This window comes from Typopeltis vanoorti, chromosome 4 (assembly GCF_054136105.1).
Source record: "Typopeltis vanoorti isolate ZY-2024b chromosome 4, IOZ_Tvanoo_1.0, whole genome shotgun sequence".
NCBI lineage: Eukaryota > Metazoa > Arthropoda > Arachnida > Uropygi > Thelyphonidae > Typopeltis > Typopeltis vanoorti.
In genome coordinates, this window is record NC_143552.1 from 153,743,069 (window position 1) to 153,767,276 (window position 24,208).

General features: G+C 36.3%; 1 protein-coding gene across 4 annotated transcripts in view; it reads left to right on the forward strand.

Annotated features, from left to right (window-relative positions):
• Nep2 (M13 family metallopeptidase neprilysin 2) overlaps positions 1 to 24,208 on the forward strand; it is a 355,508-nt gene that overhangs the window by 157,089 nt on the left and 174,211 nt on the right. For all 4 annotated transcript variants that reach the window (XM_090391525.1, XM_090391528.1, XM_090391526.1 and 1 more), the window contains exons 7-9: positions 9,974 to 10,153; positions 17,091 to 17,177; positions 23,433 to 23,557. In XM_090391525.1, coding sequence (XP_090247651.1) covers positions 9,974 to 10,153; positions 17,091 to 17,177; positions 23,433 to 23,557 — 392 coding nt within the window. The remainder of the gene's footprint in view (positions 1 to 9,973; positions 10,154 to 17,090; positions 17,178 to 23,432; positions 23,558 to 24,208) is intronic.

The following is a 24,208-nucleotide window of genomic DNA, read 5'->3' on the forward strand; positions in this document are numbered from 1 at the left end:
TATTCAGTTGTTTGCTGGGAAGGGTTATTAGTAAAAGTGCAGATATGGCAGCCCTGCAAGAGGATTTGAATAAATTAGACAGATAGGCAAATGAATGGGAGAGGCTGCATACTCGATTGGAGGAGCTGTACTGGAATAAATAGGGGAGAAAAGAGATTTGCAATTAATGATTGATAGAAAACCAAAATTTAGGGAACATATTGCAAAGGTGGTGAAGGTAACTCAGAGGATTGCTGCAATACTGAGAAGGACAATGACCTGCAGAGATAAAAGAGTTATCATTCCATTGTATAAGATCCTGATCAGACCACACTTAGACTACTGTTCTCAAATTTGGTCCCCAGGATTTGAAGGGGATAAATTAACTGTGGAAAGGGTATAGAGGCAGATAACAAAGATGGTTTCAGGACTATACAATGTAGTTATAAGGATCGGCTGAGGGAATGTGGACTGCAGAGTTTGGTAGATAGAAGAAGAAGAAGAAGGAAAGGTGATATGATTGAGACTTTTAAATTGTTGAGAGGTAGCTAAAAGGTTGACACTGGGGAGTTCTTTCACTTGGTGCAACGGGGGGGGGAAGGAGCGATGACAAAGGGCATCGCTGGAAGTTACAAAAGGAAGCTGTGAGCAAGAGGGTGAGGAGTGGTTTCTTTGCATAGAATGAACCATAGAATGGTGAGAGCAAGAATGGTCAATGAGTTCAAGGAGTGGTATGATAGACTTTGTGTTTCCTAGGAAGGACCTCCCACAATGATTCTTTTGACTCCACAGAGGTCTAAATAATAACAATAATAATAATTTACAAGTTTTTATCATGTCTCTTCATTTCTGCCTGTTAACTAAATTTTGTAACTAACACAACTTAAACCTATCCTCATATGGAGCATTTCACAGCTGGGTTAATTGCTGCCACTAGCTTGGTTAATTGCTTCTGAACCACTACCTCCTGAATCCCAGATGATCATTTCTGTGCACTTTCTGTCAAGATGAAACCATATCATAGCCTTATGAAGAGGGATAATAACCACTTGATCTTTACTTGTCAATGTATTCTTCAAGATTTAAGCAACCCATTGAGCTTATTTTTCCAGTTTTTGCAATATGTGCTCTGAATTTAAAATATCTATCCACCACCATCCCCACATCCCTAGCCTCATCAATTTCCTGTAGTCCAGCATGATCATTATGATACAAAGTGTGTAATCTTACCATTTTGAAGTGCATAACCTTATATTTTGCTACATTAAATTGACAACGTTTATTTTATAGACAGAAAACAGGGTACATGATAGAAACATATAAATTACCAAAGAGGTTTTATAAGATTGATGTAGAAGAAATTTTTCAATATGTGATAAGTTAAAAAAAACAGCGGGTTAAGTCTATGACAACTGTAATAAGATTATGGTTAGTAAGGAAGCAAGGACAATTTTTGCTGGGAGAGTGAGTGGAAGGGATTGCTAGAGGCCATAAAGAGTGCTTTATTAGTGAATGAGTTCAAGGAGAGGTGTGATAAGTATTATATGAGTAAAAGCATATAGCAAATCTTTGAACTTTATCCAGATGTCCATATAATATGAGCATAAAATGCAGGCCAGAAATGTGAGCATGGCAAGGAAAGAAAAATGCAATATATATATAAGAAGAGATTGGCCAGTTAAACCAAAGAAAATAAGAGAATTCTACCTCAGTAGCAAGTAAGAAGAAGAAAAATTACATGGAAGGATGATATTGGTAAATGGTAATGACAGCAAAGTGATGTGGCAAAGGATGTAGTGGAATTATTTAATAACAATTTGTTAGTGTAAATATATTACTGGTGTGAATGAAGTTATGCAACATCTAGAAGGAAGGCAAAATGCTGAGGAGGGGAGGGACTAGAAGCGAATGAACAAGAGGTGTATGAACTGTTGAGTAGGCTAGATGTTATTAAGATGGGAAGAATGGATAATATACACCATTTATTTTTAGGAAATGTGTAAAAGAATTGACTGTATCTTTTTCTTCTACATCAATCTTATATTCTTCTACATCAATTCTACATCAACCTTTGACTTAAAGAGAAATTTGCTAAAAGAAAGGTCTATAATGAGTGAAAGAAGATAAAATAGACAGAATACATTGCCTGGAATGTGTTGTGAATTTTAGGCATATAAATGAGTTTAAAGTTTGGTATGATAAATATGTTGCTTGAGTGAGGCCTCCTGTATTAGTCTGTTAATTTGTAGAGGTTTGTTATCATCATAACATTTCTGAAAAGACTGTACAAGATGCTATGACAGTACAACATAATAAATTGACATTATTACTAACTTCCTATTGACAATTTTCTTCCAGATTAATCTCTTATCTGTCAGGACCCATTATTGTCAGATCTTAAATTTAAATTCTTCTAAGGTGATTCCCTTTATCAATTCACCTAGATTTTGGTCTTTCTCTGGGTTTTTTCCTGCCACTCTGCAAACAAATATTTGTTTTGCTAAACTTTCTTCTCCCAATCTATTTAAGTGACCATACAATCTGGTATTAGGCTCTGCTCACACATTCCAGAATGCTAATTATTATTATTATTATTATTATTATTATTATTATTATTATTATCATCATTATTATTAAACAAGACCTCATGGAGTCAAAGACTCATCTAGGAGGTCCTTTTATCTCACACATATCTCATCATACCATGTCTTAAACACATTCAAACTCCTTGCAGACACCACACTCTCAGGCAAGGCATTCCAATCACTCACAACTCTGCACAAAAAAAATCTGCCTCTCACTCCCCTACTCATACCCTCTTTATACAGTTTCCAGGGATGACCTCTGGTTTTCCCCTAATCTCCCACTATTCTCTGTAGAACTTCTCCACCATTGATCCTATAACAACCCTTTACCAACTTGTAGGTCTCTATCATATCTCCCCTCTTCCTTCTCTCCACTAGACTGCAAATTACATCTTTTCAATCTTTCCTCATACTCGACATTCCAGAGGTCAGAAACTACCTTAGTCAGTCGCCTTTGGACCCTTTCCAATATCTCTTTATCCTTCTGAAAACCAGGTGACCAAATCTGGGCACAATAGTCCATGTGTGGCATAATAAAAGCCTTATACAATAGAACAAGAATCGCCCTACTTCTACACGTCAGTGTCCTCCGCATCATTCCCAGAAGTCTTTGTGTTGTCTTCACAATTTTGGCAATGTGTCCCCTAAATTTTAGATCCTTATCCACTATCACCCTCAGATCTCTTATTTCCTCTACTTCCAACAATATATTCTCACCAAGCATAAATTCTGCGTCCCATCTTTGTTTTCCAAATTTTAAAACATACATTTTGCAACATTGAACTCACATCCCCATTTGCTTGCCCAATTACTCAATTTATTCAAGTCTTCTTGCAAGGCCACAACATCTTCACTACTCTTTATGGTTCGTCCCAACCATGCATCATCTGCAAACAACTGAATATCTCCATCCAAATCTTCGCCAATATCATTAATATACAAGTTAAATAGTAATGGCCCTAAAACAGACCCCTGAGGCACTCCACTAGTGACTTTCCTTTTCCTGGATATTGCACCCCCATACACAACTTGTTGATACCTATCAGATAGCCAGTCTCCAATCCAATACACTAATCTAATATCCAACGCCATCTGCTCTAGTTTTACTGTCAACTTATCATGAGGTACTCTATTTAAAGCCTTGCGAAATCTAAGTATATTACTGTGTATCCTTCTCCTCTGTCCAAGGAAGCAGTCACTTTATTGTAATAAGTAAGTAGATTACTAAAACATGACCTCCCTTTAGCAAATCCATGCTGTCCGTCAAAGATTATACCATTGTTGTCAACCCAACTCTGGATCCTAGTTCTCACAAGGTTCTCCAACAACTTAACCACAACACCTGACACACAGATAGGCCTATAGTTTGATGCTTGAGTTCGATCACCTCCTTTATGAAGTGGCACAATCTTGCCCTCCTTCCACTCTTTAGGGACTTGACCAAGTGCAAGACTCGTATTAAAAAAATATGTCAAGGCAGGTGTCAACTCTCTGGCACATTCCTTCAGAATATGTGGTGATATATTATCAAGTCCCACAGCCTTATTTACATCTAGTTTACTCAACTCCCCAAACACCTCTTGCTCACTTACAGTCAGTCTCTCTTCCCCATCATCAACTGATCTCAATCTCCCCATGAAGTCACATTCACAAGATTGAAAGATCTTTATGAACTGCTCATTAAGTATCTCCACCACACATTATGCAACAGCTGTCTTTATACCATTTCCTCCAATCAATGTCATCCTTCCATAATCATTTTTTCTTTTGCTGGCTACATATCGAAAGAACTCCCTAGGATTCTTTTTGGCTTCATTAGCTAACTGCTGTTCATACCTCTCTTTAGCTACTCTCACCAACCAAGTCACCCTCCTTGCCTGGTCTTTGTAGACCTCATGAAATTGGTTACTTCCACTTCTCTTATGCTGCCTCCACAATGCATTTTTCTCTGTATTGCATGCTTAATCTCTTTATTCATCCCTCTCACACCTAACTTATTTAACCTTCTCACCATGGTATACATTTAGACATTGCATCTACTAAGTAGTTTTTGAAAATACCCCAAGCTGCATTGATCTCTTTTCCAGCTAACTCCTCATTCCATGCTGCACCTGCAAGCTGTCTCCTGAGCTCTTCATAATCACCCCCCTTGTAGTTCCACATATACCCTTTTTTTACAAGTGTCCTTGCACTGCTGGCAACCACCCAGGTAATCACCTCATGGTCACTTTCACCAACTGGTGGATGATTTGACACCTCATTGATAATTACATCCTCCGATGAGATGACCAAATCCAAGACCCTTAATCCTCTTGTGCCCTCTGTTACATACTGTCTGAGGTAGTTATCCCTCAAAAACTCAAGAAACTCATTTTCTTTACTTCCAGTTGCTATCTCTTCATTCCAGTCTATATTGCCATAATTAAAATCACCCATAATGATCACCCTTTTCTTATTTGCTTGGCTTATTTGACTATACATTTCACCATCATCACCATCCACATTACCAGGTCTATAACAACATCCCACCAAGTATTTGATTCTATTCACCTCTGTCTCACACCATACTGCCTCAAAACCACTGGCCCTATTTCCCTCTTGCATCTCTACCTTGTATGGACATAACTCTTTCTCTATCATCAACAGCACTCCCCCTCCCTTTTTACCCCTTCTCTCCTCCCAAAACAAATCATACCTTTCCATCTCTATTCCTGTCAGGATGTCGTCCTCATCTAACCATGTCTCACTTATTCCGACAATCTCTGGGTGCACAGACGCAATTAGTGCAACCATTTCATCCGCCTTGTTTGTTATACTTCTAGCATTGGTATACAAACACAACAACTCATTTCTGGATCTACAGCTAGTTCCACTGATACCACTCACTCGATGTGATCTCTCCATGCTGGACTGGGGCCGTTTACCTTTCTGCTTCTTCATTTTAGAACCCTTTGTAATTCCATCTGTTTCCTCTTGATCCCTGATCATCCCATTACTTTCCTGCCTACAAATGCTCTCACCTCCTCTTGGAGCATCCACCTTTCTCACGCTGTGTACCCCTGTCCACCCTGAGCCTCCCCGTTTCCCTGCTCCTCTTGCACACCCATTCTCTCATTTTCTATACTCATACCACTCACTTTCCCATTCATTTCCACTCTTTCAATCTCTCCTGTCTTACTCTCCTGCTGTTCCACATCACTCCCCTCTCGATTCATTCTCTGTATTCATTTCTCTACTTTCCAGCAGCAGTCTCTCCAAGCGACTCACACCATAACCACTCAAATGCAGTCCATTGCTCTCATACAGCTCACTTCATCCCTCAAACTCATTCCACACATTAACAAACTGTACTCCCATCTCCTCACACATTTCAGCCAGAATATCATTCATAATCCTTGCTCTCCGCCTCATTTCACACTTCAGATCACACTTCGTACACACCCTTCTTCCATCCGCACTAAACATTCACAAATCATTTATGTAATTGAAGGAATACATATAACAGACCTCACACTTAACGAAACGACTGAAATCTAAATTAAAATCATGGAATGACAATGCCGCCGCCATTTTTTTTTTTTTTTCTCTGCAGGTTACTAGGTCTAATAATAACGATTTCGTATTTAGTTTAGGCAAGAAAAACCCCCCACACTAATAATATCGGTAGCGTTCAACGTTTACAGCCGCTCTTACTTAAAAACAATTATGCATATATACTTAATTATTCCTAGTAAAACTTATCTCAATTATGTTAGGTAATTCTTTCCTAATATTTTCATTTTTAATATGATTCTAGCCATTGATGCCATCTCTTAATCCCTGTAATTTTTCATAGAACTCTCATATCTAGTCTCTAGTCTTTGATCAACTGTTTTATTTCTAACCCATTTATTAGATCCATAAGTTAAAATTAGTTTGAACACTATCTTGTATACAGCTAGTTTAATATTTTGACTAATTCCCTCTTATTTCATATAAATTTCTTCACTTGACTCTCTGCCACACAAACTTTGCTTACTCTGTTGCCTATTTCTATATTTACTTTGTCATCTTTGCTAAAAATTGTTCATATATAGCTGAAATATTTTACTTGTTCTATAAATTCTCCATTCAGGATGCAGCTGGTGTTTTCCATGTTCATACCTAAGGCTTGACAAATAATGCAAACCCTACTCGCCATGCAAAAAATGTATTTGCCTAAAACCCTCATCTTTTAAAATATGTCCTAATAAGTCAATAGGAGTTCCACAAAATGATTACTAGTGCTATATTGTGGTTGGAGAATTTTTTTTTTCTTAAATAAAAAATATTTTGTTTTGTCCACTCTGCAGCTACTTGCCACGTAGCAAAATCTACTCGCCATGGGCGAGCATATTTATCAATCCCTATTTTCATTTCCAGATTTGTTAGAGCAGTTATTCAGTTGAGTTAAGGAATTCCACAGACTGGTATTGGATTTATTTAAGAGCATAATATCATCAGCATAAACTAAACAACCTGAAATTAACATACCCAAGTTTGATATTGGAATTAATAACAATTTCCTTCATAATGTGATTCATATAGATGATGAATAAGAATGGAGATAGCAAACACCTTTGTCTTTCACCTGATTTTACATCAGACTACCTTCTTAATTTCTGATGACTTACAATTTAAATATAAACTGTGCATTGGTCTGTTTACATCATATAATTGTAGAATTTTGTAACAGCTTTTCTCTTGGCACCTCATGTACCTTTTCCAGATCCCATGCTTTCTCAACCTTTGTCTTAAAGTGAAAATTTGATCCTGACAACCTCTATTTGGCCTGAACGAAGCTTGTTCTCCAAGTTTCTCTTCTACAATTCTTTTTCTTAATCTCTTCTCAAGGCTTGCATAAATCTTACCTGGAACATTCAGCAGGGAAATTCCTCTGTAATTCTTAAATTGTTTTATATATCCCTTTTTAAAGATGATTATACTATGAAACAACTACTCTGTCATCCCAAACTTCATCCTCTGACCAGGCTTTTGGAAGAGTATATGATGGGCTTACAGTGTGTTACAGCAACTTTAGAACTATTATACATCCATATTTGAGCATTTCTGATTAAATATCAGCTACTCCAGCTGCCTGTCTTTCCATATTTCAGGTTTTTGATGAGTTTTTCCACCTACCTCATGTATTGATAGGTATTCCTGCCTGCATTCTTCTTGAACAGCTACCACATTCTGTCACTTTTTTGTTTTATTTAACAATCTTTCAAAACAGTTACTCTTGACATCTAGAATATCTTAGTCATCTTTACCATCTCCAACTCCTTTGAAAGCATTCTTTCACCTGATTTTACATCGTCCATTTCTATGCTTCTCCAATAGCTTTCAGAACATTTTGCAACTTTCCTGATACATCTTCTTATCAGTCATTTTATGACTGATAATACGAGTTCCACAAAATAAATTATACATTTATACACATCACTTCACTTTCTTGCATTTTTCTTGGTATTCTCTCAGAGCACACACACACACTGACTTATATACTGAAAAACTCTCAGTCATGTAAGTCAGTGTGTGTGTGTGTGTGTGCTCTGAGAGAAAAGTCATAGAAAAGAAGAAAGTATTATTCTTTTCTATGACTGCCTCTTTCACTATCTGAGTTCACCATAGAATATTAATTTTTCTACTCTTGCATGAAACTTCACCACATGCCTCCATGACTGAATCAGTCAGTATTTTTTTCTTCAGAGTTTGCCACTGAGTCCATTTGGTTTTCTTGTTTTCAAATGCTTTCTTTCTTTTTTCTTTTATTTATTTATTTTTTAATAGTATTTGAGTGTACTCTAAAAGCTGCTCGGCTTGGATTCTTTTTAAAACTTTTGTCCATATTTTACTTTTCCATATGAAATTAATTTTTATTCTCTAAACAAAACAATGATCACTTCTAATTTTAAATCCTCTGTGTACTCTTGTGTCCTCAAGCTTGTTAATGATAATCATAATAAAAATAATATAATTTTTGAATGTTTTTATTATTTTCAATTATCAAGAATGTAGGAATACAATAAGGTAATTTTTCCATTATTGACCCAAAAGAAAATTAATTGGGTCCCCTTTATCTATCACTTACAGACAAATAAAATATTCTAAAATTTTAATTTATGGGGGTGGGGATCTGGAAAGTTTTGATAAACATCTAGAACAAAAACGTCTTTTTCATATAAAAATGTTTTTTCAGAAAAATATCTTTTCTTTTAGAATATACAGGGTGTTCGGGATAAATTTGACATATTTATAATTAATTATATTTTTCCGTAAGTTACATGTATTAACACACACTTCTCTTCATTTAAAAGTTTGGACCCTTCTTCATTCATATACAAGATGTCAGAAAGGATGGATAGCTGGAACCCACCTGAATCATGGAAGAGAATAACTTGTATCATGATGATTCGTGCCCGCCATCAAAATAAGGATATTACGACTGCTGCCCAATGCTCCCTGAATACAGTAAAAACAATCAGGCATGAACTAGAGACTTGCAATGGTGACTACGAGGATGTAGCAAGAAGAAAGATCCCTAGCAGACGATCTGATTGCGTTCGTACAGCAGAATTCCTCGCAAATCTGCAGGAACAGGTGTTGAAGAACCCTGGCATTGGAATTTGGGCTTTGTTCGTGGAGTTGCTAACTGTAGTCAAGCCCTGGATAACAAGGGTAGCCAATGGTAGGCCGTATGTATGGCAGCAGGATTCGGCCCCTTGCCACACCTCTGGGAAAAGTCAAAAATGGTTGTCTGAAAATTTCTACGACTTCACCAGTCCAAATGTTTGGCTTCCAAACTCCCCAGACCTTAACCCCATGGATTATTTTGTATGGGGCGCAGTTGAAAAAGACACCAATCGCACTTCCAGTAATACAAAAGCCCAGTTAATGGATAAAATTAAAACAGTTTTTGCGGCCCTTCCCAGGGAGACTGTAGCATCAGCTTGTTCGAGGTTCCGAAGCAGAATTGAAGCTGTGATCGATGCTGATGGTGGTTATTTTGAGTAAATCTTGTTGATAGTATTGTAATTAACTCTGCCTGTAATGTTTTTTTGTCAATTCATTAAATTTAATAGATACAAAGAAGATTTTCTTTTTCCTTACGAAACTGTCAAATTTATCCCGAACACCCTGTATAAGTAGACGAAATTAATTAATTTTTGTTATAGGTGTTTATCAGAACTTTCCAAACCTCCCTTGTAAGTGATGTTAATATATGTTGATAATACTATACATTCCACATTCACATACAATTTCCATGTTCAAATCAATAGATAAAATGATGCTTTTATGTTAATGCCTTTAAATTGAATAAATTTACTATTGAATTTGCTATCATTTTATTTTGAATATCCATAATATTTCATATAATACCATTATAGTTAGATCAGACCTCTCTTGGAATGCCAGATAGGACTTACATGATTAAAGGACTCAATGATTCCAGTGTGGCAGCATATTTTAAACTGATGGTTGACAGCGCAGTAATGTTAGGTGCTGATTCAAAAACAACATCAAAAGAACTGGAAAAAGCTTTGAAATTTGAAATTGAATTAGCCAATGTATGTATGCTTTTCATTTATGTTATTTAGCAAATCATATCAATTTATAATTGCTTCTTTAACAGGTTTCTGTAACAATATAATGTCATATAACTGACTTCTGTATCAAGATTATCTTATTGGTTTCCTTTAGGTGACTACAGCAACCATAATATCACTTGAGAATGACTGTATTTCCCCAAGGAGAAAAATGATATTAATTTTCATTAACAAAATCATGTTCATATTATGGTTTACATAATGCTCAATTAATCCATGTTTAATACAGTAAATTTAAGTTTTTACTATAATTGTAAGTTTAATATGATATAAGTTTACATACTTTAGCATTTGTAATGTTAAAATAATATATACCTATCTAAATAACATAAAATTATTAAACTTGTAAATAGTAAAAAATTTGCTATGGATACTAAACTTTTAAATCATGCACTGATTATGCCACTCTTCAAAACTAACAAGTATCTGATAAATCTACCCACCACCTTCCTATATACACAGTCTTGCAAAAATACTGTTATTTTTGGCGCTGTGCACAGCCAACATGCGCATGCTTATCAGTAGAGAGAGATGTCTAGCTTTGGGGAGATTATGAGAGCCGTGTAGCTGTAATAGCACTTCACAAGGTTGGAATGCAGCCACCTGTTTTTTTTTTTTTTCAACCTGCTAAAAACACTCAGGATCAGTAGGATGCTTGTGTATTAAGACTATTAACTGTTATAACAATACAGAAGATGTATTTGACCACCAAAGAACAGGTTGATCACACTACATTGGGACACAACAGCTTGGGAGGGCTATGAAGGCATGCCTCTACCGTAATCCTGTGAGAATGCAGAAAGTGATGTCACAAGAGATGAATGTTTCACAGAGTACAATGCCACTAACTAATGACCTTGGGGTTAGAGCATATTGTTGTTCTACTGGACACTTCCTAACACCACGATTTATGCAGCAGAAGATGATAAAATCAAAGGCACTTCTCTGATATGCAAACAACAGACACAGAGATATCCTCTTCACAGATGAGAAGATTTTCAGCATTCAAGTCATTTAACTGCCATGATTGGGTATATGACCTGGATGGTTGCAAAGCACATGCCATAGCACCCAGGATTCAGAGAGGTCATTACCCCTCATCAGTGATAGTTTTGGTGGGGGGATGACATATCAAGGGGGGGTATCAGAGTTGCATTTCTGCAAGAAAGGGTCAAAAACCTCTGCCAAAGCGTATCAAGACACCGTGCTGGAACCTGTGATATGGCTCCTGAACAATAACGTGTTATGCAGAGGCCCTTCCAACAGGACTCAGCTGATAAAATACAAGGCAATGACCATAGCACAAGGTCAGATACATTCGCCTCCAACCACAACAGTGGTTGGAGGCAAATGTGTCCGACCACATATCACCATCTGATTGGCCATCTGAAAGTCCTGATCTGAATCCATTGGACTTCAAATTGTTGTCGGAGCTTGAGAGAGTAGCCTTCAAGAAATGAAACTGCAGTATCACCAGCCTGAAGGTGGATATAGAGTGAACAGTGTCAGTGTTTCCATTGGATATTGTGTGTGCCACCATCAGTATGTGGCCTCATACACTTTGGGCATGCATGAAGGCAAAAGAGGAACATTTTGAAATCGATGCTTCTATATGCACATTATACATGTGGTTTGTATGTGCGGAAAGCTGTAAATGATTTACTGATAGATTAAATACAAGGGTGGTCTGAAATGTTCTCAGCCTAACAATGAAAAAACGAATTTATAGTTTGAAACTTATTTTTATTTTTCAACATAATCTCCCTTAAGGAGATTATGTTGAAAAATATGTTGAATAAACTATTATTTGTTGAATAAACTAATACATTTATTCCAGCGATGCTCCAGCACCATTATCCCGTCCCTCTAGTAGTTCTCAGTAAGATCTACAAAATACCCCTCTACAGCTGAAATCACCTCTTGATTTGAAGAAAAAATGCTGACCAGACAGGAAGAGTTTTAATTTTGAGAAGAAATAGAAGTCAGAGGGAGCCAAATCTGGAGAATAGGGTGGATGTTCCAACAATTCATAGTGCAGATCCTTTAATTTTCCCATTGCCAAAACACCTTTGTGGGTGCATTGTCCTGATGAAAGATGATTTTTTTCTTCTGCAAACCAGGTCTTTTTGCACGAATTTTTTTGTCAAGTCTGGTTAAAAGATCAGAATAACATTTCCCGGTTATTGTTTTATCCTTTTCAAGATATAATTAATAAACAATTCAAGATATAATTAATAAAACAACACAGCAATGGGTTTTTCTTTCTTCAAACCATGCTTCTCCACGGATTCCGTTGATGGATTGTGCAGGGAAGACAGCAGAAAAACATCTTTTTTGTCTTTCCAACGTAGTGCAAAGACTTTCCCCTGCTGATAAGCTCGGATTTCCCCCTTCGATAACTTTCCTGAAGCCAGATCTGGAGGCATATCTCGCCTTTTTGCATTTACAGTACCATAACTATCTGTACGATGCTGTAAAAGCAAATCAGCGAGTTCAGGACACATATAGTAATTATCCATTGTAATGCAGTAACCTTTCCCCAGTAAAGGGTCTCTCAATATCAGACAATATACATAAATAATATGTATATTGTCTGATTTATAATTTGCTAATTTATAATAATCACCACATAGTTTCAGTATCGAAAAATTAAAGTTATGTGGAACAATTACTAGAGAAAAATAATGAATTAAATAAAAACTGTACCTATGTTTCATAACAGTTTTCGGGCGTGTGATAGTAATGCCACGGGAGGAGGAGTTAAACTATCAGAGGCGAAATAAAGTACAATTCTATTGTGAAAGGAAATGAAATTTTGATATACATATTTTGAATGATAAAAATAAGCAAATGTATCATTTACTTTAAAAATTGGAGAATAAAATATCTGAATTATGCAGAAAATATAAATTTAAATCATAACTGTTAATTTCATTTTGTAATGACCAATTATACAAGGAAACCAAGAATGTGAAAGTACAAAGAACAGTATATTACTATACAATATGAAGAAAAAATTTAGTAATATGATTAAAGAATTTCATGTTATTCTCTATAAAGCAAAGTTGCTCAAGCATGTCCTAAAGGAAATCTGTGAACTATTATTCGATTTCGAAGGTTTTGTACAAAAATAAAAATAATATCAACTGGAATGTCGGCAGCTGGTTTTCTTTTCTTTTTTTAAAAGAATATTTCAAATAATTATCGCGAATTAATTTCTTCAAGAACAAAGAAAAATCTTTTGTCTAGTAAGTGATTAGAAAAAAATTAGCGCAAAAAAATAAAAAATTAAATTGGTTCTCCAAGGTAAGCTTTGTTCACTTAAATATTTTTAAGTCAACAAATTATAGAAGATCTTTATTTTGTCTAGACATTAAAATTGTATTGTACAATAAATAGAGAAAACAAAAATATAAATAATTTCTCTATTTTTAGTCTATCCTATATAACTAAAATCCAGTTGACCAGCATGGAACAAGGAAGTGCGTTTCTTCTTATAGGCAACTGAGAGGCAGCTACGAATGCAAGATAATCCGATTAACCGTTCTTTTCAGCGTGAGGGTTTATCACACTTTCTAATGGACATGAGGGTCAAATTGCACTTCTTATCCAGGTTCTTTAAACAGGTGGGCTGAAACATATCCAGATTTAGCTGGACATCTATATAGACGTCCTAGCCATTTGGAAGGTTAACATCTAGTTTACTCAACTCCCCATACACCACTTGCTCACCTACAGTCAGTCTCTCCTCCCCATCATCAACTGCTCTCAATCCCTCCATGAAGTCACATTCGCAAGATTGAAAGATCTTTATAAACTGTTCATTAAGTATCTCCACCACACATTCTGCATCAGCTGGCTTTATACCATTTTCTCCAATCAATGCCATTCTTCCATAATCATTCTTTCTTTTGCTGGCTGCATATCGAAAGAACTCCTTAGGATTCTTTTTGGCTTCATTAGCCAACTGGTGTTCATACCTCTCTTTAGCTACCCTCACCAACTAAGTCACCCTCCTTGCTTGGTGTTTGTAGACTTCATGGAATTGGTTATTTCCACTTCTCTTATGCTGCCTCCACAATGCCCTTTTTCTCTGTATCGCATGCTTAATCTCTTTATTCATCCATCTCACACTGACCTTATTTAACCTTCTCACCCTTGGAATACAGTTTTTGAAAATCCCCCAAGCTGCATTGATCTCTTTTCCAGCTAACTCCTCATTCCACGCTACACCCGCAAGCTGTTTCCTGAGCTCTTCATAATCACCCCCCTTTGTAGTTCCACATATACCCTTTTCTCACAGAGGTCCTCACACTGCTGGCAACCACCCAGGTAATCACCTCATGGTTACTCTCACCAATTGGTGGATGATTTGACAACTCATTTATAATTACATTCTCTGATGAGATGAGCAAATCCAAGAACTTCAATCCTCATGTGCCCTCTGTTACATACTCTCTGAGGTAGTTATCCCTCAAAAAAAAACTCAAGAAACCCATTTTCTTTACTTCCAGTTGCTATCTCATCATTTCAGTCTATATTGCCATAATTAAAATCACCCATAATGATCACCCTTTTCTTATTTACTTGGCTAATTTGATTGTACATTTCATTATCACCACCATCCACATTACCTGGTCTATAACAACATCCCACCAATTATTTGATTCCATTCACCTCTATCTCACACCATATTGCCTCAAAACCCACTGGCACTATTTCCCTCTTGCATCTCTACTTTATGTGGACATAACTCTTTCTCTATCATCAATAGCACTCCCCCTCCCTTGTTAGCCTTTCTGTCCTCACGAAACACATCATACCCTTCCATCTCTATTCCTTTCAGGATGTCATCCTCTTCCTACCATGTCTCACTTATTCCGACAATTTTTGGGTGAACAGGCACAATTAGTGCAACCATTTCATCTGCCTTGTTTCTTATACTTCTTGCATTTGTATACAAACACAACAGCTCATTTCTGGATCTACAGCTAGTTCCACTGATACTACTCACTCGATGTGATCTCTCCATGCTCAACTGGGGCCATTTCCCTTTCTGCTTCTTCATTTTAAAATCCTTTTCAATTCCAACTGTTTCCTCTTGATCTCTGGTCATCCCATTCCTTTCCTGCCTACACATGCTCACCTCCTCTTTGAGCATCCTATGCTATGTACCCCTGTCCACCCTGAGCCTCCCCTTTTCCCTGCTCCTCTTGTACTCCCATTCTCTCATTTTCTATACTCATACCACTCATTTCCCCATTCATAATCACCTCTTCAATCTTTCCTGTCTTACTCTCCTGCTCTTCCACATCACTTCCCACTCGATCTGATTCATTTTCTCTATTCACTTCTCTACCTTCCAGCAGCAGTCTCTCCAAGCGACTCACACCATAACCACTCAAATGCAGTCCATCACTCCCATACAAAAAACCAGTTACAAACTTTTAAAAATTAATTATGGTCTGTTCTCTGTGACGATTACTGCAATTAATCAAAAACCATTACGCACTAAATTGATAAATACTGTTAAACACTAAAATTGTAATGCATGATGTGAGCTATTAAAAAAAAGATAAGTATTAGAAGTAAGGAAAGATATTATTGTGTTTATTTCAACACCAATACTAGTTTTTAAGTTTTTGCTATGCAAATTGGCATGTTTTGTATGATTCTGTGCCCTTTTGTTAGGATTTTATTGTCTCAGTATTGTATCCAACTATATATTCCATGCATTTAGCATGGCAGACACCAGTTTTAGCACCTCACCCAGCCCACCACTACCATTTAAAGACTATTATTCATAGCATAGTTGATTATTATGTAGTTTGCCAAGCATGTGGTATGTGTGCATCTCTTTGTTTAAAAATGTGGCAGGTGCAGGATGGGTATGTGTACACGTGCATCAAATGTAGACAATCAAAAGCACTGTGGGACATAAGTACTCAACTTCGGGATTTAGCAGCAGCAGAGATAGTGCTATGCAAATGGGTGAAATTCAATTTGTGGATACAGTAGTGTGTTGGAGGGTGGAGAGAATATTAAATACATACATATGGATTTAACCTTCGACAGTACAGTGTAGCAGATGGAGATGGTTTGCCTGGTGGCCATCATTGCATGTGTATGTGAATGCAAATTGAAAGTGGGATGTGTGGAAAGAGAGAGAGAGAGAGAACTACAGAGAAAGGAAATCTAAGGAATGAAGACTGAGTTGAGGAGGGTGAATGAAGATATTAGGAGGATGAAGAGGTTGGTTAGTGCAAGAAAAACAAGGGTAGGTGTAAGAGAATGGCATCAGAGAGGAAGGCAAGAAAATGGGAGAGACAGGGGAAAAGAGGAAATTTCAGAAAGTCAGGAGATTATGGAAGCATGGAATAGAGAGATGAGAGGCAGGATGAAGAGTGTATGTGAGAGATAGTGAGATTGGAAGTAGCAAGAGCCAGGGATGCCAGTGAGAGAAGAGTGAATGAATCTGTTTAAGGTGTCATGTATGGAGATTCAGTGATTCAGGGTGTGCAGAGTAGAGTGACAGAAGAGTGCTTGCCTGGGGGGGGGATGACAAAGTGTGGCAATGAAGAGGGATGTGGTGTGGAGGAGATGATGGTAGTGGTTGGGATAAATGATCTGAGGGGTAGTGTGAATCCCTGTGCAGTTATCCCTGATTCACTAGGTCTACTACTTTAAATCTTTCACAAACATTCTTTCCATCATAGGATTTGAATCTATTTACTGTAAAGTGAGTATGCTATCCACTTGGCCACCCAGGTTGGCAATTAATGAAATAGAATTTTTGAAGACAATACAAGAATTAAGTTTGCTTATATTTAATGAGTAACAAAGATTTAGAGTAATGTGAATGAAATTTCTTTCTTCCTTTATTTTTTCCTTTTTCTAGATTTCATTACCAAGGGAGGAACGGCGAAACATTAGCTTACTTTATAACAAGATGACTGTTAAAGACTTATCTAAACTTGCATCTGAGGTAATACATTTTTTTGTTTAGGCTATATATATATATATATATATAAAAACATGTTTCTACCTTTTTTTTTTTTTTTTTTTTTTTTTTTTTTTTTTTTTTAAGCAATCCTGTCCATGGAAGAACCTGAAGCAAATTATATTGACAGCTGCATTAAATGTTGCAATTAGTTTCTGAAAATTACACGACTTGTCTTTGAAGTGGTACTGGTGGTTTTATGTTTTTGAAATGTATGGTGTGAGATAGAGGTGGATATACAGGATATTTAGTGGGATGTTGTCATCAACCGGAGCTTGTAAAGGATAATGAGTGGGGAATGGTTAGACAAAATAGCTGCAAAGCAAGCATTCATTAAAGGGATTTTAAACAATCCAAATTAGTAGTAGAAAATAGAAAAATATATGATAATAACAAAATTGCAGGCCAATTGATAACACTGGCCAACAAAAAAACGTTTTTTCTGCTGATTATGATCTAACACTTGTTTTTTACTAATTTGGGTGCGCTGATTTCAAATATCAAACCCATTTTTCTCTATCATGTCAGGTTTTTCCTCTATGGCATTTTCTTTTTGCTAATTTGTAAGTTTTTGATAGTTTTAAGGAGGCAGTACTATTTAGAGGATCAAAAAAATCGAATTTTTAATATTATTTTCTGAAACTATGTACTTTTAAAAATCTGTTCCTAACTTTTTATCAAGAAATTCGAAAAATTCCTGAAGATATAGCCTATTATTCAAAGCGGTGCGCAGATCAGAATCGGAACGCTCACCGCTCTCGCTTGTTAGTAAACGAATAAATGCGTAAGAACCTGCAAATGGCACGTACTGGCTCTTTGAATGTGAGAGAGGCCGATAACCAACCTAATACATTTAGGTGATGAAAAGTAGGCGATGACAACTGCCTGAAACAAACGAATGCTATATGCATCATAGCGGAGAAAGAACGATTGAAATCAGTCAATCGTTAATCGATCGTGAAAGTATGATGAGTGCTTATAACGTTTTGAATAAAGTCTCTGTTTTTTTTTGTCTTGTTAATTGCATGTTAGTCGGCAGTGAAGAAAATACATCATGTCTACTACTCGAAATTGTGTCAATAGTGTAGATTCCTTCTGCTACATTTGTGGCAGCTTTACTGTTCCCAGTCAAAGGACAAATATCACTGATTTCATTAAGAAAGTGTACTTTGCAAACTTTGACATAAAAATTGCAGATCAGGACAAGTCATGGGCTCCAAATAAAGTGTGTAAGTCATGTGTAGAAAATTTACGACAGTGGAGCAAGGGAAAACGCCAAAAATTAGCTTTTGGCATTCCAATGATTCGGCGTGAACCGAAAAATCACGTCGATGATTGCTATTTTTGTTTAGTTCAGACTTCTGGTTATAATAAGAAGAATAAGAAAAAAATTGTGTATCCAAATCTCGACTCAGCAATTCGGCCAGTTGTTCATTCCACTGAAATAGCCATGCCAATTTATAAAGGACTTCCTTTACTTGAGAACGAGCATGATCAGGATGTGCCACATGTTCTTGAGGAGCAAGACCCAGATGTTGATTTAGACAATGAAAATTTAATTTCTAGTTCTGGACCACAACATTTTACTCAAGCGGAATTGAATGACTTAGTAAGAGATTTGGGCTTATCAAAGGAATCATCGGAATTGTTAGCTTCAAGATTAAATGAAAAAACTTACTGGAGCAAGATACGAAATAACTTTTTATCATAGCAGGGAAAGTAATCTTGTACAATATTTTAAACATGAGTGTGGGTTTGTTTACTGTAACAATGTGTCAGGTTTACTAACTGAAATGAGTGTTGTACAATATCATCCAAATGAGTGGCGTTTATTTATCGACAGTTTAAGCAGAAGTCTCAAGTGTGTCTTACTACACAATGGGAATGTATATGGCTCAATTCCTATTGGCTATTCAGTCCACTTAAAGGAAACATATGAGGACATTAAAAAGGTTCTGAAGTTATTAAAATATACAGACCATAACTGGATCATCTGTGTGGATCTTAAAATGGTGAACTTTTTACTTGGCTTTCAAAGAGGATATACAAAGTTTCTGTGTTTTCTATGCTTCTGGGATAGTCAAGCTAGAAACCAACATTGGAGTTAGAAACATTGGACTCTTAGAATATCCTTAGATGTTGGAGAACAGAATGTTATAAATCAACCTTTAATCGACAGAGAAAAAATTATTTTTCCACCTCTACACATCAAACTAGATTTACAAGGTGACTGTTTCCAATACATATGTGAAAAATTTCCACGACTTAGTTATGAAAAAATTAAAGCCGGTGTATTTGATGGACCGCAAATTAGAACTTTAATGAGAGACCCAAATTTCATCAACTCTATGAACGAAATTGAGAAAGAGGCCTGGACTTCATTTACGATGGTTGCGAATAATTTTCTTGGAAACAAAAAAGCGTGCAGTTACAAACATCTAGTGGAAACAATGCTTGAAAATTTCCAGCGCCTAGGTTGCAACATGATCATAAAGCTTCATTTCCTATACAGTCATCTTGATAGATTTCCCAAGAATTTAGGTGCTATAAGCAATGAACAAGGCGAAAGATTTCATCAAGACTTAAAAACTATGGAAGATTGGTACCAAGGAAGATGGGATTCTCACATGATTGCTGACTACTGTGGAATATTCAAAGGGATTGCCAAAACAGAACACACAGCAGAAATTGCTACAAACAAAAATTTATTCCCTGAAACTCATGTGTAAGTAAAATTGTTATTTTTTTATAAATATTCTTGTAATTTTTAATGAATATTGTTAATTAGTTATGCATCTAATTATCGGTCTCTCTCACATTCAAAGCACCAGTACGTGCCGTTGCACGTTCTTATGCATTTATTCGTTTACTAACAAGCTAGAGCGGTGAGCACTCCGATTCTGATCTGTGTACCGCTTTGAATAATAGGCTATATCTTCGGGAATTTTTCGAATTTCTTGATAAAAAGTTAGGAACAGATTTTTAAAAGTGCATACTTTCAGAAAATAATATTAAAAAATTGATTTTTTTAATATTATACTATTTTGATCCTCTAAATAGTACTGCCTCCATAAAACTATCAAAAACTTACAAATTAGCAAAAAGAAAATGCGATAGAGGAAAAACATGACGTGATAGAGAAAAATGGGTTTGATATATGAAAGCAGCGCACCCAAATTAGTAAAACACAAGTCTCATATAAAAGTCAGCAAAAATTGTGTTGGACTGTGTAATTGAGGGAGACTGTCATCTTATGACAGTTGCCTTCAATCCTTTAGATTACTGCATGATAACTTGATAGTCAAACTGGAGTGGATAAGGTTGGATATTAGATTGGTGCATTCTGATAGGTATCAACAAGTTGTGTATGGGAAAAGGAATGTTACTAGTGGTGTGCCTCAGGGGTCTGTCTTAGGGACATTGCTGTTTAACTTGTATATTAATGATGTTGGTGAAGATTTGGATGGAGATATTCAGTTGTTTGCAGATGATGCAAAGATGGGACGAACCATGAAGAGTAGTGATGTTATTGCCTTACAAGAAGACTTAAATAAATTGAGTGATTGGGCACGGAAATGAGGATGTGAGTTCAATGTTGCAAAATGTAAGGTTTTAAAATTTGGAAAACAAAAATGGGATGCAGAATTTATGCTTGGTGAGGATATATTGTCGGAGATGGGGGAAATAAGAGATCTGGGGGTGATAGTAGGGGAGTGAGAAGCAGGTTTTTTTCATGCAGAGTTGTGAATGATTGGAATGCCTTGCCTGAAAGGGTGGTGTCTGCAGGAAATTTGAGTGTGTTTAAAGCTTGGTATGATGAGCTGTGTTTGATAAAAGGACCTCCTAGATGTGTCTTTGACTCCATGGGATCTTGGGTAATAATAATAATAATATCACTTATTTCAACTGTTTTTGGATGAATGAACTTGATAAATGCAACAGTTTTGTCTCTCTTTATTTCTGATACTCCTGCCGTCACAGAAATTCATTTTTGGTTCTTTAAACAGTCTTCCCCATGCCATCTCTCAGATGTAATTCCTCCACACCTGTCCTCTCTCACCACCTATCCTATAATCTTACTCACAATCAAATGCATTCCAGGTATCCCATTTCTTTGTTGTGTATTCAGACATTCACTACTGTTTCCAGCATCCATGCTTTTCAGTACATCATCAGTGTGTAGAAACAACAATTTATTAATATTAATAAATAATATTAAAACAATTTTTGATGCGTACATAAAATGAGAATCTCCCAGCCTTTTGGGAGCAAGAGAGAGAGAGAGAGAGAGAGAGAATCATTCTGATTCTGGTTAGGCTGATGTAAAAGGGCATTCATATTTAAAACTGCCTCTATGGAGAAGACGAGTTTCATCCCACAGGATATTGTGTTTAGTGTCAATACTATTCTGTGCCAGACCAACTTTTGAGGGTTCATGTATTCAATGTAATATTGATGTTCCTTAATTCTTGTTTACATAGAATGGCCTGTCTGTCTGTCTGAAGTATGTCAAATTATATTCACAAAGGATCTGGTAAACACTATCAAAAGATAGAGATGACAGTTTGTCCTTTTGTAGATGGTAACAGATGATATGTGGAAATATGGTGATACTTCAAAATTCTACCAATAGGTTCGAAGATACCAGAAATATAAGGGATTAGAACACTGCAGTCTGAAGAATCCTTAGATATTGGAACATAGGGGTCAATTATCTGTTGGATTCGATGAGGGTTGTAACCAGTGCTGTAATTATCTTTTCATGGGTCCTATCATCGTCATCATATGTTACACTTTCGCTCAGGCCTACACATTTTACCATGTAAGCTTCAGTAACTGATAATCCCATGGAATTGGTTGGTTGCTCCTTATTCCCAGTCGTTTCCCATGTCTGTCAAAGCAACAAAAAGTTCACAGGGCTGGTTTGCCTGCTTTGCGGGAGGAAAAACCCAGGTTAAACTGGGGAAAAAAACCTGCTGTCCATGCCCAAGACCAGCTAACTTGGCTATGGCTGAGGAAGATCCTTAAGCTCCTCACATCACTGATGGGAATCGAACCTAGGACACTCCTTCCCCAGGCATGTAGTTGTGAAGCGCATAACCACTAGGCTAACTGCATGGACCCTGTGCAAGATTTTATTTTTGCCTCCCCCCTTTTTTTTGAAAAAAAAAAAAAAAAACAGAAATAGATTGGTTAATATTTAAATTTAACCAAAAATGTTACAGAATTGGCCCCACAGTGGCAAAATTTAAAATTTGAAAATGAAAATATAAAACTGATTTTTTTTTCTGATACTCCATTTCAGGCCTCCTTTGTCCTGGGCTCTGTGCCTATGCACCTGCCTAGTTATGGCACTGATTGGAAACATTAAATTCCATTAAAGTTTTGATGGTGAGAAGTTCTTGTTGTAAGCTTCAGGCCTCATATGAGGCCACCCTTGAATCAGTCATTACAACTTTCAGTCATCTTTAATTTGACTCTTCTGAATCCTTTCATTCATAACTGCTTCTCTTGTAATTTCACTCTACACATGCTTTATCTCTTGCCATATTTTCACTAACTTAGTCTTGCATCACGTTCTCACCATTTTTTATGCTTGCTGTCATGCTGCCAGTTGTGCTCTCATTCTCGCTGATCAGTCTTGTTTACATTCATGCTTCCAATCATGGTTTCTTGTTCTCCCTTCTACTTACTACTATTCACATTCTTATGCTATGCACTGCCTTCCACACTTTGTCCAGCATTATTTACTCCAGGACTGACATTTGAATGTATTATGAGCTTGTCTTCAATGAGAGTGAACAAGTTCATAATACATTAAAATACCAATCTTCTTGAATACATACCCCTGCTAACTTTTCTTGCTCAATCCCCCCCCCCATGCATACATATTATACTATTGGCAGTGTGTCTTCTTGGAAAAATTCTACCATTCATGTTATTTGTCTTATGCACTGAACAGTGGAACTTGATTTTCAGTAGTATAAGCAGGATAGAATGTCTAGTGGATAATGAAAATCACCTACCTAAAGACTTTTGCAAACATTCATGCTAGTATAAGATTTAAACTACAGCCTATATTAGCAAAGTAGAGGCATTATCTATCAAACCAGCAATAATGGAAGTAACTGAGTTGGATACTTTTATTCAAATCACTTGTATTATCCTATATGTTCTTGTTACTCAGACTAGTAATACTACGAATTGATTCTGTTCACTTTTTTTTTTTTTTTTTTCCAGATTGACTGGATGAAGTATATGAATGGACTATTGAATGATGAAATCACACCTGATGATGAAGTAATTGTGAATGTACCTGGCTTTGTGCAGAAATTTGGTGAATTGATTCGGTCAACAGAAAAGCGGTATGATTACATTAATACTAAATTTTTGAAAATGCTTTTATATTATTATACACAGGATTTCTGCAAATGAATACCAGTATTTTAAATGCAAATATCTATGAAAAAATATTAAGACAGCAGTAACAAATACTGGGAATGAGAGGTTGAAGTGTAAAGTTTTATATTTATATATATATTTGAGATGACCAAATTCAGTATATGTTCTAAGTGTAATCTGGCATACGTGCAACTTAGATATTGATTCTCATGTTGATATTTAGTAGAGAAAAGACATCTATAAATAATAATTACTAACTAAATTTATTTCATTAATGAATTATTAAGCCAAAGAAATACAACTAAGCATGTACATATAGGCACACTAGCAAGAAGGTAAACACAGGTAACAGTCCTAACTGGTGTCCTCTATATCTAAGGTCTAAAGATAATGGCCTTGCGATTATTCAGTGAAGTGAGGCAGCTGAATTTGCTTAGATAAGGCAGATGTTTCAGATTTTTTCTTTTAGATATGTGGTGGCCTGTGTCCTCTATATGTAAGGGCTAAAGATAATGACCTTCCAGATTATTTGGTGAAGTGAAGCAGCTCAATTTGCTTAGATAAGGCAGATGTTTTAGATTTTTTTTTGATATGTGCCCAGTAGGAGGTGAAAT